General features: G+C 46.2%; 2 protein-coding genes across 3 annotated transcripts in view; both read right to left on the bottom strand.

Moving 5' to 3' along the window:
• Window positions 1-2,247, bottom strand: part of rnf144ab (ring finger protein 144ab) — a 154,859-nt gene extending 152,612 nt beyond the window's left edge. The window contains exons 1-2 of one of the 2 annotated variants that reach the window (XM_035423079.1): window positions 2,093-2,247; window positions 781-917 (exon numbers count right to left, since the gene is read on the bottom strand). The gene's annotated coding sequence lies outside the window, so the exon portion shown is untranslated. The remainder of the gene's footprint in view (window positions 1-780; window positions 918-2,092) is intronic. The other variant, XM_035423078.1, reaches the window with a different exon arrangement.
• Window positions 2,248-2,937: 690 nt separating this feature from the next.
• Window positions 2,938-5,295, bottom strand: sox11b (SRY-box transcription factor 11b). Its single transcript, XM_035420708.1, has one exon. The coding sequence runs from the start codon at window positions 5,151-5,153 to the stop codon at window positions 4,059-4,061; it is 1,095 nt and encodes a 364-aa protein (XP_035276599.1). The 5' UTR covers window positions 5,154-5,295; the 3' UTR covers window positions 2,938-4,058.
• Window positions 5,296-17,239: the final 11,944 nt, after the last annotated feature.

Genomic DNA, 17,239 nt, shown 5'->3' with positions numbered 1-17,239 from the left:
GTGCTGAGGTTTAAGTACAAGGGCTGTCTTAAATCATAGGATTGAAGTAGTTCACTAAAGCAATGAAGGCTTAGACATAAATGAGCATTCTCTGTAGATATTTGTAAAATCTTTCTGGAAGGTTGGACACGTAGCATCCATTTTCCCCCATCTTGTTTTCTGGTTTGTATGACGAATCCTTACTTTTTGGATCCTGTACAGATTTATATTTGTTTATTCTAAAGCCAAAGAGAATCCTCTTGCAACTCCACCAATTAGGCTACCTGGGTATGGTGCAGTGGCTGGGTAGAAATCCCAGACAAAGAGGACTTTTACAGGGAAGGAACCTCACAGTTCTTTCTGAATCACCCCTTTACCTATAATATTAACTGTATCCTATAAACATTGTTTCAACATTTAAAAATGTCATCATGACATTCTCAGCCACTCTCTAAAAGCTGTAAAGCTTTTGATCCTTGCAGGAAGGTAACATAAACTGACATGGCAGTACATTAAAAAATAAATTTAAAGCTGAGTATGCAGTATTTTCTTCTCAGGACTCAACACTCAACCATAAAGTGAATCCAACACAGACTGTGTGAAAGCTTTTGAAAATTTCAGAAAAAAATCTACTGTCTATTCAAAAAGTTAAAACAAGCGCAAATGCCAAAGGCCCATTTAATCCGCTGGAACATGATTGCTAGTAATTCAATAAAAAATGAAGGCATTAAAAGGATAGTAAAAGAGAAAATCCATCCTCTTCAACAGAATGGATTGCAGGAAGCCACAAATCCCACTTACTTGTCAATTCACCAGCGCAAAACAGGTTTATTTTTAGCGAAACCAGGGCTGTTTGTCGCGAGACCTTCAGCAGGAGACGGAGGCATTAGCATTCCCCTCAGCAGTGTCGGCCATTCCCCCCAGACGGAATCGGGCCTCTGTGACACAGCAGGGAGGTGTAAAACTGCACTGCGCCCCGTGTGATGTAATGCCGTTTGCATCCCTTGACTATCACCCTCGCAGATTCATTGAGGTTTCTGACGGGTCGTAAAGCATATCCCAACCATTATGCGTAAAAACGCCAAAATGAGCGGAACAGGCTTCAGAGATGGGCCCACTCCAACCCAAGGGACGTTGCTGGTTTTGTCTGTCCCCTTATCTCAAAACAGACCCCACCCTCCTTCTTTCAAGTGTTACACCAATTTCAGTAGTCAGTGCCAAGGATACATTTCCTTGACAGGGGTCATTTACATTACATTTTAGGAATTTTACAGTCATAGGGTCATAGGAGTGGACTCATGTCACCCCGAAATGCACTGGCTGGATTTGCATATTGTCTATCTCATTTACTGATAAAGCAATAGTTGGAAACGAGCGGAAAAAATCGAGGATTAACAATAACGCTTCGTCACGCCCTAACAGAATCAGCGTGTGCGCAGTCAGGAGCCCACAGAACGGATGGGAATTCACTGGCAACCTTCATCGGGTCAGATTACAGTAATGGCCAGCATCTTGTTACAGAAATTGTCTTCAGGAGAAGAAAAAAAATCAGCAAATGTGATCATGCATGGTGGTCAAAATACTAAAATCCATTCAATTTAGGAGTGAGAACCTTGGTAGGCTACCACGTTCTATCTTAAAATTTTAGATCCTGATAATTCATGACTTAATCTGCATCACAGCGTAATGTGTAAACAACTGGTAAATTACGAAAACAATTTTCGTTCAGAATTCAGGCGTTACGTTGCATAGCCTACCCCAGGCTATAATTTAATCCTTTGAAGAGTATGTTGTTTTTTCTGAGTCAGTGTTATCGAACTCCATTGCTTTCAATTACTAATAGTGATTGATACATCAGCATTAGAATGTTCAGCGGAGAAAATTCTAATAACATGTGATTTTAGAGTAGACCCTACGCTTAAAAGTGCATTCGATTCCACTGATTTAGAACAGCGTTACCGTGTAAACATATCATTAAAGATTTAAAATGTTTCTTTTTTAATACACCTACTGAACATGAAATGTGTAACACAGCAACCGCTGGTGTAGCAGAGTAAAACGCTAACAGTGGTGCCCAGTGTTCTTTTCAATGCACGCAAAAAAAGATAATCACCTTGTTTCTCACCGTGCGTCCCGAGTAGAAGAGGTTGAACATTGTATGGGTGTAGAGAATGTATTACTCTGATGAAGAAAAGATACTTTGCAGAAAAATGGTCGTTTTTGGCTAATGCAAATCAACTTCAAACATTTTCCGAGAGCCGATCATAATTCACCAATCAGATTCAATTACAGAGGCGGGAGATTCGATTTCTTAAAGAGGCAGTGTACTGGCACATGTAGAAAGTCCTGGATTCAGAACGTTAGCTCTACTCAGTTTCGCGGAATGTAAATCCAGCCCTTTCACAGCCGCGAAGCCGTAAGCATTTAAAACACGAACTGTTGTATATTCATTCTTTACGTTCTTGAGATTCAAGATCTTGAACTGAAATATGAGTGCGGCTACCAGCTGTGTTGAAATAGAAACTATGTAGCACATTTAGCCAATACGACTTGGGCTACCATTGACGATGTTCTTCTTTTGTGTCAAAGACATTTTAAGTGTGATTAAATACCCCGTTCAGGCCTGTATTAATTTCCTGGCATGATACACAAACCAAAAGTACAGGGGCTTAAGAATGGTTAGGAGTGTCAGAGAATTCACACGTGGAATAGGGATGAACTTCTGTTCTGCATATTATGTTTCCATGGAAACATTGCCATCACTTGTACAGTCAGGCCGAGTGGCAATATATATTTCACCCATTTTAATGAAAGGCAATTCCAGTGACAAAATAAGTGGTGAGGGGTAAGTTTCATTATACAAAATGAGTTGCAAGTTAGCCAATAGGCAGGCCTAATTGATAAGAATGCAGGTGTATTTCATATGCAATTTCAGAAAGTCATCCCAACACATTGACATAATAGTTTTGCATCAGTTCCAGCTGATTTATTTATTTTTGTCAAGATACAGACTTCAGCATCACGACATGTATTTTTTTCTTTTTTAATTTGCTACAAAATGCAGATGGTCTGTTTCAGAGTATATTGCACAAAAAAATGAGGGAACAAATCAGTATGTGCCATAAAAATGATATAAAATACAAAAAAAAAAAAAAAAAATCCAGTTTCACACCTGCTATTTGAAACCCATCCACAATGATATACATAAACTCCTAACTTTACTATTTTACAGTACATATACAATCTCAACTAGTACCAGCACCGAGGTCTATGATCCCCAGTTCCGTTTAACTCATCCCTACAGATACGCACCAAATCTGATCTACAACTGTACAAACCCCATCTTAAAATTACAAGGCATTTAGATGCAAGTTTTCAATGTAACTTTTTAATCCTTAGCCCAGGACTCTTGCATGCTAAAACAAACAAAACAGGGTAGAAGTGCCTGAAAAAATTCACTGAACACACAGTAAGAACATTCCCTTGTTATAACTGTACAAAAATATGCCTGAAAATATCTTTACTTTTAAAAAGATGAGGTATGTTATGTATCAAAATGTGTCCTCTCATACCTGTATACTACAGCGGTTTATCCCGCTATATTTTCAAACCAGGACGTGAACGGAACCAGATACAAAAAAGAAACGTTTGCGGCATATAGCTAGAAATCACACAATAAAAAAGAAAGAAAAAAACTTTACATCCTGAACAGTGTCAGTTCAGATTTGCTTGGAATCAGTCCAGTCTTACGTGTTCCAGCTCCCTGCAGTTACAAGAGGGTTAAGATGCATAGGAGATAGGACTTTAGATTTTCCTTTCTGGCCCCTTAAAGTTGAACTAACTGTAGAACCGCAGAAAAATCCGTAAAACCCTGTCAAGCGGTCAGAAAAAAACGCTAGCGGACTTTTTGGCAACAGTACCACCTTCATACGCATCTTTAAAAAAAATCCTCAGTCCCACTTCGCCTTCCATTTCTCCCAGACATGCACCACAAGAGGCAGGGTTGGGAACAGCTCGAACAGGGCATGTATTTTTTTTTATTCCTCGTCCCCTGTTATTACTCGAGAATCCCTTTTAACTCAGTAAGTGAACACCAAATCCGAAAAGTTAGCCTCAAGCCAGTCCCCAGCAATCATCTCACTGAGTTCCGGGGTGCAATAGTCTGGAAATTCAAAGTGAGAGCCAAGACTACCCTCACTGAACGAGTCCAAATCTTTGTCCACCAAAGAGAGACACAAATTTCCTGAATTCGAGTTCCCGAGCTCTGACCCTTGTGAAGGAGCTGCGAAATTCAAACTGAAGTCAACGAGTAAGTCGTCCACGTCTTCGCTGGAACTGGACGAAGTGGAGACGGACCTGGATGAAGAGGCTGGTGAGAGAGATGCAGGGCACGCGGTGCTCTGCTTGGTGATGTTCTTGAAATTATAAAACAGTCTATTTGGTCCTGCATCTCTCATTTCTTCGTACATACTAGTGCCCTCCGATTCAGCGGAGCAACTCAGTGTTGGACTGGCAGGGACTTTGGCTACATTGTACGGCCTGACTGGCTCCTCGATCTCCTCCTGCTTAATCCGCATTGGCAACTCATCTTCATATTCGTCGTCCTCATCCTCATCATCAGTGAGTTCCCGTTTAACAGTCTTACTACCTTTCAAGTTTGTGAAAACATAATCGTATCGGTAATCATGTGAAGGTCTGGTGCCCGCCTTGGTGGACTTTAATTTTGAACATTTCTTACCGGCAGTCTTGGTCATTTTGTTGCTTGACTTCTCTGGAGAAGGCGTGGTGGACTTTGAAGAGCTGTCGAGCTTTGGTTTTTTCTTCGGTCTGTATTTGTAGTCCGGGTAATCAGCCATGTGTTTTAGCCGGAGTCTCTCTGCCTCTCGAATGAATGGAATCTTTTCACTGTCCTTCAACATTTTCCACCGCTTCCCCAACCTTTTTGAGATCTCTGCGTTATGCATGTCCGGAGACTGTTCCATGATCTTTCTCCTTTCGATTTTCGACCAAACCATAAATGCATTCATTGGTCGCTTAATATGACCGGTGGCTGTCTTGCACCAGTCGGGTTTCAATGGAACGGGGCTGCAAGCCATCAGCTCGCTTTCCTCGGTGTCTGTAGCGTCCCTGGACATGCTGCTTTCCGTCTCGCTGTGTTCCGTTTGCTGCACCATGGTCCCGCTTGTACGCTCCACGGACACTGCAGGGTTAAACAGTCCACAGACAGCTCGTTCTGCTTATTTCACTTGTACACACTCTCAGGTTCTGCCCTCACTCTTCACAAACTTGCAGACTGGCTTCTTAACTAGTTATTAGCTTTTTCATATCGGTTACGTCATTCATAATTATCCAATCCCGTCTTTCCTCTCCGCCCAACAGACACCGACCAGTCTCCTCAGCCTACACTCCGCCTTCCACGGATTTCATTGGTGCCAAGATTTGTAGGTGGGACCTGCTTGAAAATTGTCTGGACTCCTACCGTGCGCTACAGGCATATTAATCATTTAGCTGCGTTTTTTTTAAAAAGTAGGCACACTCCCTGTGCTTTGGAGACAAGGAGACTGAGGAAAAAATACTGTGTTTATTTGATTTTACCCCCGCCCACCTCAAGCCTAAATACTACAGTTACTCCACTATATCAGGTTCAGTCTCTCAGAGAGCCAGAAGACCTCGTATTATCTCCTATCTGAATCGCAGTTCATAAGGAAAAAACTGAAGGTGGCGCTTGGACACTATAAAGCGAAGTCAAATTGAGCTCCGAATCCATGCTATCCTTTCGCTGAATTTCGACATTGCAAATAAAATGGAAAAGTATTGTGGGTTAAACAGCGAATAGATCATTGGCTTAGGCTACTTTTCATATATAAACATATGATCGTGTTCTCTTTCTTTCCGCACGTAAAAAAATGCATCGGATAGGTGGAAAACGCACTGTATATAATTTATATTAACTCTGGCAACATTAAACAGGAAATACCACCAATGCAGAATACAGACCTGCATTCTGCATTTAAAGATGCTGGCATAGACCTGTGTTAAAAAAGAGGAAAGGTTATGTAGGTAAAATATAGATTTATACGTATGAGATTGTGGATGTTTTGCTAACTGATGATAATAATTATAATACTTATTTAAATTACATTATTATTATTCTTTTTCATGCAATGGTTACATATGTTTTAGGAAAGAAATAGAGACCATCAGCTGATAAACATGTTTCACTTGTGAAATAAATTTTGTGTGCACACATACACAACAGACACACACACACACACACACACACACGCAATCTCAGATGAGAAGCACAGAAACCTCTGCAGAGATTGCTGTGTCAGACCACCCTTACATCAGGCTTGGCCGACAGCCAGCTGCGCAATTGGTGGCCAGGCGTCTGATAAGGCTGCCTGTGTTTTTTGTCCCCTAGAGGGCAATCACTAACCCCTTTGAATTAGCCCTTGCCCCACCCCCACCCCTGCCTTTCCCACAGAATTTTGTGTAGTACACCAGTGACAGACTGGAAATCACCGGCAATGGCTCTCGTCTTGTTGTCTGAACAGCAGGCAGAAAGTAAGGGTGAAAGCCCTCCAGTGGGCTGAGATGCTGTTAAAATCCATTATCACACCCTCCACCCTGAACTTGAGTTTCCTAATTAGATCTGGTGTGATTTAGTATCAGTGAGTAACCCAGAATACTATCTCGATATTCTCCTCAAAGAGTGCTGGTTGCTTCACAGGGACATGTCTTACCTGCTCTGAGACTTGTTTAATGTGTAGTTTAAAATATTAAAATCATAAAAAAAGAATTTTACATGACCCTGTATGCATGCATGTATCTATGTATGTATGATGGAGGCAGTACGTTATTATATCCCCTGCTATAAGTAAAATATAATCCATTAGAAACTGAAATTGTTTTTCATTGAATATTTAGAAGGTTAAAAGAACCACCAAATGTCAAAAAGTCTCTTTAGAGGATAGTTTTAAAAAATCTGTTATCATTGTGGATAATGACAGACTTTTCTGACTATTTCAGACTAAAATAAAAAATCATACTTTTAATAACTCTTAGTAAGGACTTTAGATGTGCTTGTCTATAAAAAAAATGAATTAAAAAAATGTAATGGTATATTCAATGAAATAGCTGAAAGTTTTGTTTTGGTAAAATTGAATTAAACATTTTATTATGTCACACTGCAGGTGTAATCAAAAGTCGAACATGCTGAAGATTGAGTGTGGAAAACATTCAACATAAATTTGATAATAATAAGTAAACAATAAAAAAAATATATAAACAGCCATATCTCTTTGTAATTTGCTATTTGGTATAAGAGCCTGATACAACACTGCTGTAGCAGTGGGAAAAAATTTTTTTCATAAAAAATAGCACACAACAGTTTGGAATGATGGAAACCCTGTTTCTGGGTAAGAAGGCTGAAAACTGATTTTAAAACCAGCTTCTGGATTCCGTAAAAGAGTGCTTAAACACTGGGTCAATATGAATTCTTACTAGGGCTGACTCGCATTGAACATTAAGGGAAGCCTCCCCTGGGACTACCCCCAGGTGTAGCTGGCTTGTGTTCCATCTGAGTAGTTCACAAAAGCAGGGCATGGTTTGGTTTGGGTACAAGCGGTGGCAGGTGCAAATGCTATCTGCATTGCTCCAGCACATTCTCCTGTCTTTTTTTTTTTTTTTTTGTTCTTGTTTATTACCACAAGTGGTTTTCCTGTTTACATTAAAACAGCCATTCATCTTTGGCGATCTTACGGTATGCAAGGACCCTGAAAGGCAAGTGCTCTCTGGGGCCTGACATATATTAAAGGCAGTTTGACATTTGCCATTCGATTGCTAGCCTTTCACCTGCTGATGTATCGCCTAGGTGCAAAATGAGAGAAATTAGCTTGGTTTCACATTTGCAGAAAGCTGTTTTCTTCTGTCCTAGAGAAATATGTGCACCGTGTTCCATGGTGTGGTTTTGCATTCTTATAATCATATTGATGGTCATAATTCAAGTTAAAAACCTCAATTCAGGCAGTGAAATCTCAATGAAAATGCAGTGCCAACCATTAAGCACTACTATTTTTATGTGCCTCTTACAGGGGTGATAGGTAAGCAAATATACTGGACTGAAAAGACAGAATTGATTCCATTATCGGTATGCTGTATTAACTAACAGTTCTTAATATCCAACTGTATAACATCAACCAGTGAATAAACTATATCGTTTTTCCAATGTAATACATCATTTAGCTTAGCTTAGAATACTGCTATTATTAGACTATACAGCAAGCACAACACAGTTCTCCACTGTTATTTGTGCTCCAACCTGAATATTGAGAACGCGCTTAAGAATTATCCTAGTGACTCCTCTGATCTTATTGAATGTCAAGAAAGAAGTCTTTTTGATTCATTTATTTGAAGATCACAAATGTAACTTGCCACTTACTGTGCATGACAGAGACTATTTCCTGTGAAATTTGTTTACTGTGGAGTTAGTTTGCAGATGAATCACTGTGGGAGAAGAGATAGCCCTTCACAGGATTCTGACTGGACTCAGTATACAAACTGACTCCAGTCAGACTGCCCTAACATGAAACTACTGCAGAAAAGCAATGTGGTGTCTATACTGTATGATTCATTCATGGTTCCACTTGTATATGCTCTATTCTTTCTGTCCAGCGGCATTAATATCATGGCTTTCTCTTGCTCAGTTAAGAAGAAAATACAGATCTTAAAATCAATACAGAACATTGAATGAAGAATCTATCAGAAGAGATTACTGTACACACACACTGTTCCTAACTTACTTTTATTATTTATTTATTTATTTTTTTTTTTTTTACCAGATCGCCATTTCCAGTGTCGAAAAGCGAGTTCAGAAGAATGTCACACCTTGGGTTGGAGTTTGCATTCTTATCGGACGGCTCCCACTCATGTTCCCAAACAACTTTAGCGGCACAGCAGGCTGGCCGTTGGTGTGGAATGCATGGGCAGGCGCGGGTCAAGGGTGAAAGGGTGTAACTAATGGCTCAGGCCGAAGGTGTGAACTCTGGACTCTGCTATAAGAGTACCTAATCAGGGCCGCTATAATTGCTTTATCACACTTGGTGTTGAGGTGAGAGCCTGCATGTGTAGGATTTCCTCTCTAGGAGGCCATTGATTTAAATGTCATCCTCGTGTTTGAATATCTTTATGCGGTACTGTTTAAAAAAGCAGAGCAAAAGATTCTGCGATGCCATTTTTCTTTGGATTGATTCCATAGAGCAATGAGAAAAGCTATAATCACACATTTAAGTCACCAACAGATGGAAAACAGAATTAGATTTTTATATCACATTTTTATGTAAAAGCATGTTCACAAGAAACAAATACTCTGTACCTATAGTTAGGAAACCCAAGGAAACATCTTTATATAATAAGCAAAGGAATGGGCATGTAACCAGAAGGCTGTAGGTTCGATTCCCTGTTAAGCAGTGCTGTTATGTCTTTGATTAAGGTACTTGGACTGAATGAATGGACACTCAATATTGAGGTGCATTGATGGAAATTGCAAAATGTAAGTTTTGAAACCATCCCAACTTACTAGGTTACTCACAATGTGACAATAATTATGTGGTGAGTACATGGCATTATACAATATAATGCCGTCACATGATTTTTGAGAATTTTTGGCACAGACACTCTGAGAGCAATGGGCTTGAATTGTAAGGTGGTCCCTCACAACTGTACCCAGAGCAAGACAGTTTCCCCCATTTTCTTGAGGCGTCAGCTGCATGATGTCCTGGGTCAGAGTGACGTGCTGTGACGGTTCGGGTGCTGGGACCCAGGCGCAGAGTGGGAAAAAAAACACGAAACTCAAAAAGGGGAAAATTAACAAAGACTTTACTAACGGGTAAACAAACAGGGAACAAACAAGGCCACAATGGGCAAAACCACAAACTCAAAAAATAACTAAACAAAGCAGAAAACAAGAGGGACTCACAAAATACAGGCAGGGCAGAACACGGTCAGGGCAGAACGCAGGCAGGCAGAGCACAAGGGTAATACAAACAAACAGGTAGGTCAAACAAATACAAATCAGAAACAAAACACAAACAGGTAAAAAAAAACACAGGCAGGTACAAAGGGTCTGAAACAGAGATTGGAAACAAACACAAGCAGGCAGGTACATGTAAGTCGGGTAACGAACACAAGGAACCAGCACCCGAGTCAAGGGAACAGAGAACTTAAATAGACAAGGGGTAACAAGACACAGGTGAACTCAAAAAACAATCAAACCAGAAGGAGGGGATAACAAGACACAGGTGGGAACAATGATGGGATAACGAGACAACCAATAATACAATTAACAGGGGGGAACAGGACACAAAACAGAAGTGCCGCCATCTGGCGGCCCAACAGGGAAAACGCAGACAGGAACACCGGAACATGACAGTACCCCCCCCCCAAGGGACGGCTCCTGACGTCCCAGGAGGCCGACCCGGGGAGGGAGTCAACAGAGGGTGGGGGCTGGAGACAGGACTTAGGGCTGGACAAGACAAGAACAGGGACAGAACACGGGAACAAGACTCTGGACCGGACTCTGACGGGGGAACAGGACTCAGACAGGAACTGGACACAGAACTGGGGCAGGAACAGGACTGGACTGGACTGGACAAGACTCGGGGCTGGACTGGGCAGGACAAGAACAAGACTCGGGGCTGGAGGGGAACTCGGGGCAGAAACAGGACGGGACACAGGACTGGAACGGGACGCAGGACTAGGGACTGGACTCGGACGGGGGAAACAGGACTCGGGACTGGACTCGGACGGGGGAACAGGACTCGGGACTGGGCAGGACCCGGGCAACACGAGGAGACTCAGGGCTGGGCAGGACTCGGGCGACACGGGGAGACTCAGGGCTGGGCAGGACTCGGGGAAACTCAGGGCCCGCACATCGGGCGACACGGGGAAATTCAGGGCCCGCACATCGGGCGACACGGGGGACACTCAGGGCCCGCACATAGGGCGACACGGGGGACACTCAGGGCCCGCACATCGGGCGACACGGGGGACACTCAGGGCCCGCACATCGGGCGACACGGGGGACACTCAGGGCCCGCACATCGGGCGACATGGGGGAAACTCAGGGCCCGCACATCGGGCGACACGGGGGAAACTCAGGGCCCGCACATCGGGCGACACGGGGGAAGACTCAGGGCCCGCACATCGGGCGACACGGGGAAGACTCAGGGCCCGCACATCGGGCGACACGGGGGAGACTCAGGGCCCGCACATCGGGCGACACGGGGAAATTCAGGGCCCGCACTCCGGGCGACATGGGGAAATTCAGGGCCCGCACTCCGGGCGACACGGGGAAATTCAGGGCCCGCACTCCGGCGACACGGGGACTCAGGAAACCAGGGGGGACTCAGGAAACCAGGGGGGACTCAGGAAACCAGGGGGGACTCAGGAAACCAGGGGGGACTTGGACAGGGGCAAGGCAGACATACAGGACAGGACTGAGACGGGGCACGACAACACTGGACTGGGTTGGACAAGACTGAGGGGGAAACAGACTGCCAGATACTGGCACAATCGGGAGACCTACAAGGACAGACACAGGGACAAGCAGGCGGGGAGGCACACAGCGACACCGACAGACACACAAAGGGACAGGCAGACAGGGAAGGCGAGGGGGGAGCCCAACAACTGACATAGGGACTGACACACAGGCAAACAAGACAAAACACACGCGGACTGGCACACTGACAGACAGGCAGACAGGCGGGCAAACACGTTAGCCGATGGGCTGACGGCTTGGGGGGCAGACAAACAGGCCAACAAACTGGCTGACACACATACGGGTAGACCAACAGACAAACAGGCGGGCAGACAATTAGACAGGGGGGCCGGGGAACACACGGACACACGGTTGGGAGGACGAACACCAAAGGGAAAATGGACACCAGGGGGAGCGACGAGACCGGGGGAGGGACGACCACTGGGGGGAGGACGGACTCCGGGGAAGAGACGATCACTGGGGGAAGGACCGACACCGGGGGAGAGACGACCACTGGGGGGAGCGACGAGACCGGGGGAGGGACGACCACTGGGGGCAGGACAGACTCCGGGGAAGAGGCGACCACTGGGGGAAGCGACGACACCGGGGGAGGGGCGATCACTGGGGGAAGCGATGACACCAGGGGAGGCACGAACGCCAGGGGAAGCACGAACGCCAGGGGGCAAGGTGTGGACACTAGGGGGAGCGAGAACACTAGGGAAAGAACGGACACTGGGGGGCGTGAGAACACTAGGGGAAACACAAACGCCAGGGGGAGCACGAACGCCAGGGGAAGCACAAACTCCAGGGGAAGCATGAACGCCAGGGGGCAAGGTGTGGACACTAGGGGGAGCGAGAACACTAGGGAAAGAACGGACACTGGGGGGCGTGAGAACACTAGGGGGAGCACGAACGCCAGGGGGAGCACGAACGCCAGGGGGCAAGGTGTGGACACTAGGGAGAGCAAGAACACTAGGGGAAGAACGGACACTGGGGGGCGCGAGAACACTAGGGGGAGCACGAACGCTAGGGGGAGAACGAACGCCAGGGGGAGCACGAACGCCAGGGGGAGCACGAACGCTAGGGGGCAAGGCAGGCGGCTTAGCCTGCGGGGCGGCCAGAGCAGTCTGCGGCGGCCCCTGCGGGACAACAGATGGGACCGTTGTCCTCTCCGGGGCTCTGGACGGCTCTGGAGGCCTCTCCGGAGCTCTGGACGGCTCCGGAGGCCCCCCCGGGACTCGAGGCGGCTGCGGAGGCTCCCCTGGGGCTTGAGGCGGCTCCGGAGGCCCCCCCGGGGCTCGAGGCACAAGTAGAGCCCGAAACTTGGGTGTAGCAGGCGGCCTCCACGGAAGGGTCAGAGCAGGCGAGGCCTCCGGGGCTGGAGGCGGCTCTGGGGGCCTCTCCGGGGCTGGAGGCGGCTCTGGGGGCCTCTCCGGGGCTGGAGGCGGCTCTGGGGGCCTCTCCGGGGCTCGAGGCGGCTCTGGGGGCGTCTCCGGGGCCCGAGGCGGCTCTGGGGGCCTCTCCGGGGCTCGAGGCGGCTCTGGGGGCCTCTCCGGGGCTCGAGGCGGCTCTGGGAGCCTCTCCGGGGCTCGAGGCGGATCTGGGAGCCTCTCCGGGGCTCGAGGCGGATCTGGGAGCCTCTCCGGGGCTCCAGGTGGCTCTGGGGGCCTCTCCGGGACTTGAGGCAGAGCAGGCCGTGAAGGCCGCTCCGGGACTTGAGGCAGAGCAGGCCGTGAAGGCCGCTCCGGGACTTGAGGCAGAGCAGGCCGTGAAGGCCGCTCCGGGACTTGAGGCAGAGCAGGCCGTGAAGGCCGCTCCGGGACTTGAGGCAGAGCAGGCCGTGAAGGCCGCTCCGGGACTTGAGGCAGAGCTGGCCGTGAAGGCCGCTCCGGGACTTGAGGCAGAGCAGGCCGTGAAGGCCGCTCCGGGACTTGAGGCAGAGCAGGCCGTGAAGGCCGCTCCGGGACTTGAGGCAGAGCAGGCCGTGAAGGCCGCTCCGGGACTTGAGGCAGAGCAGGCCGTGAAGGCCGCGCCGGGACTTGAGGCAGAGCAGGCCGTGAAGGCCGCGCCGGGACTTGAGGCAGAGCAGGCCGTGATGGCCGCTCCGGGACTTGAGGCAGAGCAGGCCGTGAAGGTCCCTCTGGGACTTGGGGTGGAGCAGGCCGAGGGCCCTGCCATCTGGGCTGGGCAGGGGACAGGAACACAGACCACAGCTGTAGGGAACCCGGCTGGGCAGCCGGACGGGACCGGCGGGACCCCCGCAGGCCGGACCCTGGGAAGATCGCAAGCCGAGACCCCTCAAAAGGGTCAGGATCCGCCGGCTGATCAGCTGGAGGTCTGGCCGACCGGGAGGCAGCCCGACCACGGCGCCTCCGCGACCGCCCGCCCCGGGCACTGGGAGGTTCAAGCTCCCTCCACCCCGATGGCATTTTAAACACAAAAAAAAAAAAAAAAAAAAAAAAAAAAAAAACCTCTGCTGGGTCCCAAAGTGGCTGGTTCCTTCTGTGACGGTTCGGGTGCTGGGACCCAGGCGCAGAGTGGGAAAAAAAACACGAAACTCAAAAAGGGGAAAATTAACAAAGACTTTACTAACGGGTAAACAAACAGGGAACAAACAAGGCCACAATGGGCAAAACCACAAACTCAAAAAATAACTAAACAAAGCAGAAAACAAGAGGGACTCACAAAATACAGGCAGGGCAGAACACGGTCAGGGCAGAACGCAGGCAGGCAGAGCACAAGGGTAATACAAACAAACAGGTAGGTCAAACAAATACAAATCAGAAACAAAACACAAACAGGTAAAAAAAAACACAGGCAGGTACAAAGGGTCTGAAACAGAGATTGGAAACAAACACAAGCAGGCAGGTACATGTAAGTCGGGTAACGAACACAAGGAACCAGCACCCGAGTCAAGGGAACAGAGAACTTAAATAGACAAGGGGTAACAAGACACAGGTGAACTCAAAAAACAATCAAACCAGAAGGAGGGGATAACAAGACACAGGTGGGAACAATGATGGGATAACGAGACAACCAATAATACAATTAACAGGGGGGAACAGGACACAAAACAGAAGTGCCGCCATCTGGCGGCCCAACAGGGAAAACGCAGACAGGAACACCGGAACATGACACGTGCAAACACACAATGCAATGTATTTGAGCTGCTTCCTGTTTCCACATTCTCAAGGTCTGGTGCTTACCAGATACTTGAAACACGAGTACGGCCTTGAATATGAACAGCGGATACTTAGCACTGTCCATCATGCATGCACCACAAACACATTCAAGACTGTATATCTCGTTGCTAATTACACCCCTTTGTGTGTGTGCGTGTGTGTTTGGATAATGCCCCTTTCACACTGCAGAAACGATCCAGGTAAAACCAGAGTTTGCCGTTGTTTTGAATGGGTCAAACGGACCCTGGTCGCAACTTGGGTTTTATGTGGGTTTAACATGGCTTGGCATCGATTTGAAAGGGTGGGGGGGGGGGGGGGGGGGGGGGGGCACATGTTACTCTACATAGGAAAGTTTGCTGACTAAGCCTCAATGTTGACCTGTATTTAACTGGCCCAGTTTTCCTGAATCGATGGTCCAGTGTGGTGCTTTAAGTTTTACAACTGCCCTCATGCAGAAACTTTTATATAAATGATGGAAACTATATTCATAAATGTATATTGGAACTTAACAACTCAGAAGTCAGCAAAAAATGATTTCTCAGTTGTCACAAGTAATGTAGCAGTAACTATTAGGTAACAAATAATGTGTTACTTAAAGTGTTTTGTAACACAGTGTTTGCATAAAAGCATTTGCAAGATTTGGATCACATCTTTGGACTCAGGATTCAGGAGTTACCTGGGTTAAACCATTGGAAGGACAAGTTAAATTGTACTTCCTAGCCAGCTGGCTACCAAACTAGCTGCATTATTAGGAAAAAATGGACTTCATACAAGCTGACTACATCCACGTTCAATGACATTGACAGTTCAGCAGTGACGTGTGCAAATGTAAAGTTTCAAACCTGAGTCTTGTGCGAACAGCTAGGACCTGGTACTTGCCTGTGACCATAGTGTGCTGTGATTGGATACCCAGTGACAACCTCAGGTTTTGTGTGTGAAAGGGGTGGGAGGAATTATTTCATTGTGCTTCGTTGACAGCAGATGCAAACCAAAGCCCAGTCCCCATTTGAAATTCGAAGCATCTGGATAAATGAAGTGGCGGTTTTAAGCGTAGATTATTGTAGAGAATGTGGTCACGCCCATTCTCTGCTGACTCCAACACATAACCTTTACTTCCAGCATCCGATGAGAGAATGCAGGGAGAGAGAAATCAATGAGGTAATGATAGAAACCTCGCGCCTTATTGCCGTCTGCTGTTTCCTGTGCGTGGCGTTCTCACGACACGACCGCTTCTTGTCTGTTTTGAATCATCCAGCCCGAGTCCCTAAATTACAGGGCAGACTTAAATCACTGGCTTTACTGTATGCTGCTCCATGGGACAAATGTTTACCTCTTTGTCCTCTGATAGTAAGGGTGTATTCAGAAGCTCTCTGGGGGCCCTGGCCTTCTGAAAAGAGAGTGTGTTTAGTCTGAAGGCTGGCCTCGGCGCTGAGGGAAGGGGGGCGGAGCAGCAGGGAGCCCTTTCCCTCACAGTGTTAAAGGGAGGTGGCGCACACGGTGTGTGCACATGCCCTTTAAATCTATTGATTTTTTTGTTGTTGTCTGAACTGTAGAGTCCTGTAGCCTAGGGCTATAAGGCTGAAACATTTCTGAAAAGTTTTAAATAAATGTTTTCACGGTGTGTCCTTTTGATTGCGAGCCCATTAAAAAAAAAATGTTGCTGTAAATATACTTAAAAGTATTAAAATGTTGACAAATCGAGAATGATGATGAATCCAGTACCAATCCTCCATTAATGTTAAACAATAAAGCTATTTTTTTTAATTATTACTTGGAAGACCTGAGATGACAGCATATTCTGTTTAAATGCACACTCATCTGATTTTCAACATTTGTATTAGTAATATTTCTTTTAAGTATTTTTATTTCATAAATAGAAAGAAAATATAAATTAGACCTCTACATCATGATGGTTTCAGCTCTAAAAATCAAAAAGTGAATAATGTGTTATTGTTCTTCCATTAATAGGAATGATATACTATTCTCTCATTTATGTTAATATCTCATTGTATTCACTCTGTAGCTATTTAGTTAGGATTCCTGTAGTAACATTTATTTCCATTTTTTGCCATAGGCAGAAGAGAACAACTGTACTTAGTAGTGCACGCAACAAATTATCTTGTGTGAGGAGTGAGCCCCTCACATACATTTTTCAGTCATTATATTTTGTTGTTTCCTGATCTTTGCATCAAGAGCTGGTCTTATAGTTCTAACTCTCAAGCATCTAGAATCTGTGACCTTGAGGCAAATTTCAAAAAGCCCTATGGTTTCATTTATCACTGTAATTAGTGGTTTTAACACACATGGCACAGCAAGACTGGCCAATGGATGACTGTAGTTGAAAGTAAAATGGGGGTGGGGGGGGGGGGGGGTGATAGGGCGCAGAGCCAATCAGAGATGGAAATGCTTGCCATGCACCAAGGGCTTGTATACTGGGTGTATCATTCAAACTTTCACAAAGTGAAAAGAATGGGAGTATACAACAGTGTGGTTTGAATAAGGGACTTGCTTAATGAAGTAGTTGGATGTAGTATACAGA

The sequence above is a fragment of the Anguilla anguilla genome, chromosome 6 (genome assembly GCF_013347855.1).
Source record: "Anguilla anguilla isolate fAngAng1 chromosome 6, fAngAng1.pri, whole genome shotgun sequence".
In the NCBI taxonomy this organism is placed as follows: domain Eukaryota; kingdom Metazoa; phylum Chordata; class Actinopteri; order Anguilliformes; family Anguillidae; genus Anguilla; species Anguilla anguilla.
This window is presented reverse-complemented; position numbering and strand designations above follow the sequence as displayed.

What these genes read in the sequence shown, in the direction of transcription:
- sox11b (XM_035420708.1), bottom strand. Translation starts at nt 5,153, where the DNA reads ATGGTGCAGCAAACGGAACACAGCGAGACGGAAAGCAGCATGTCCAGG.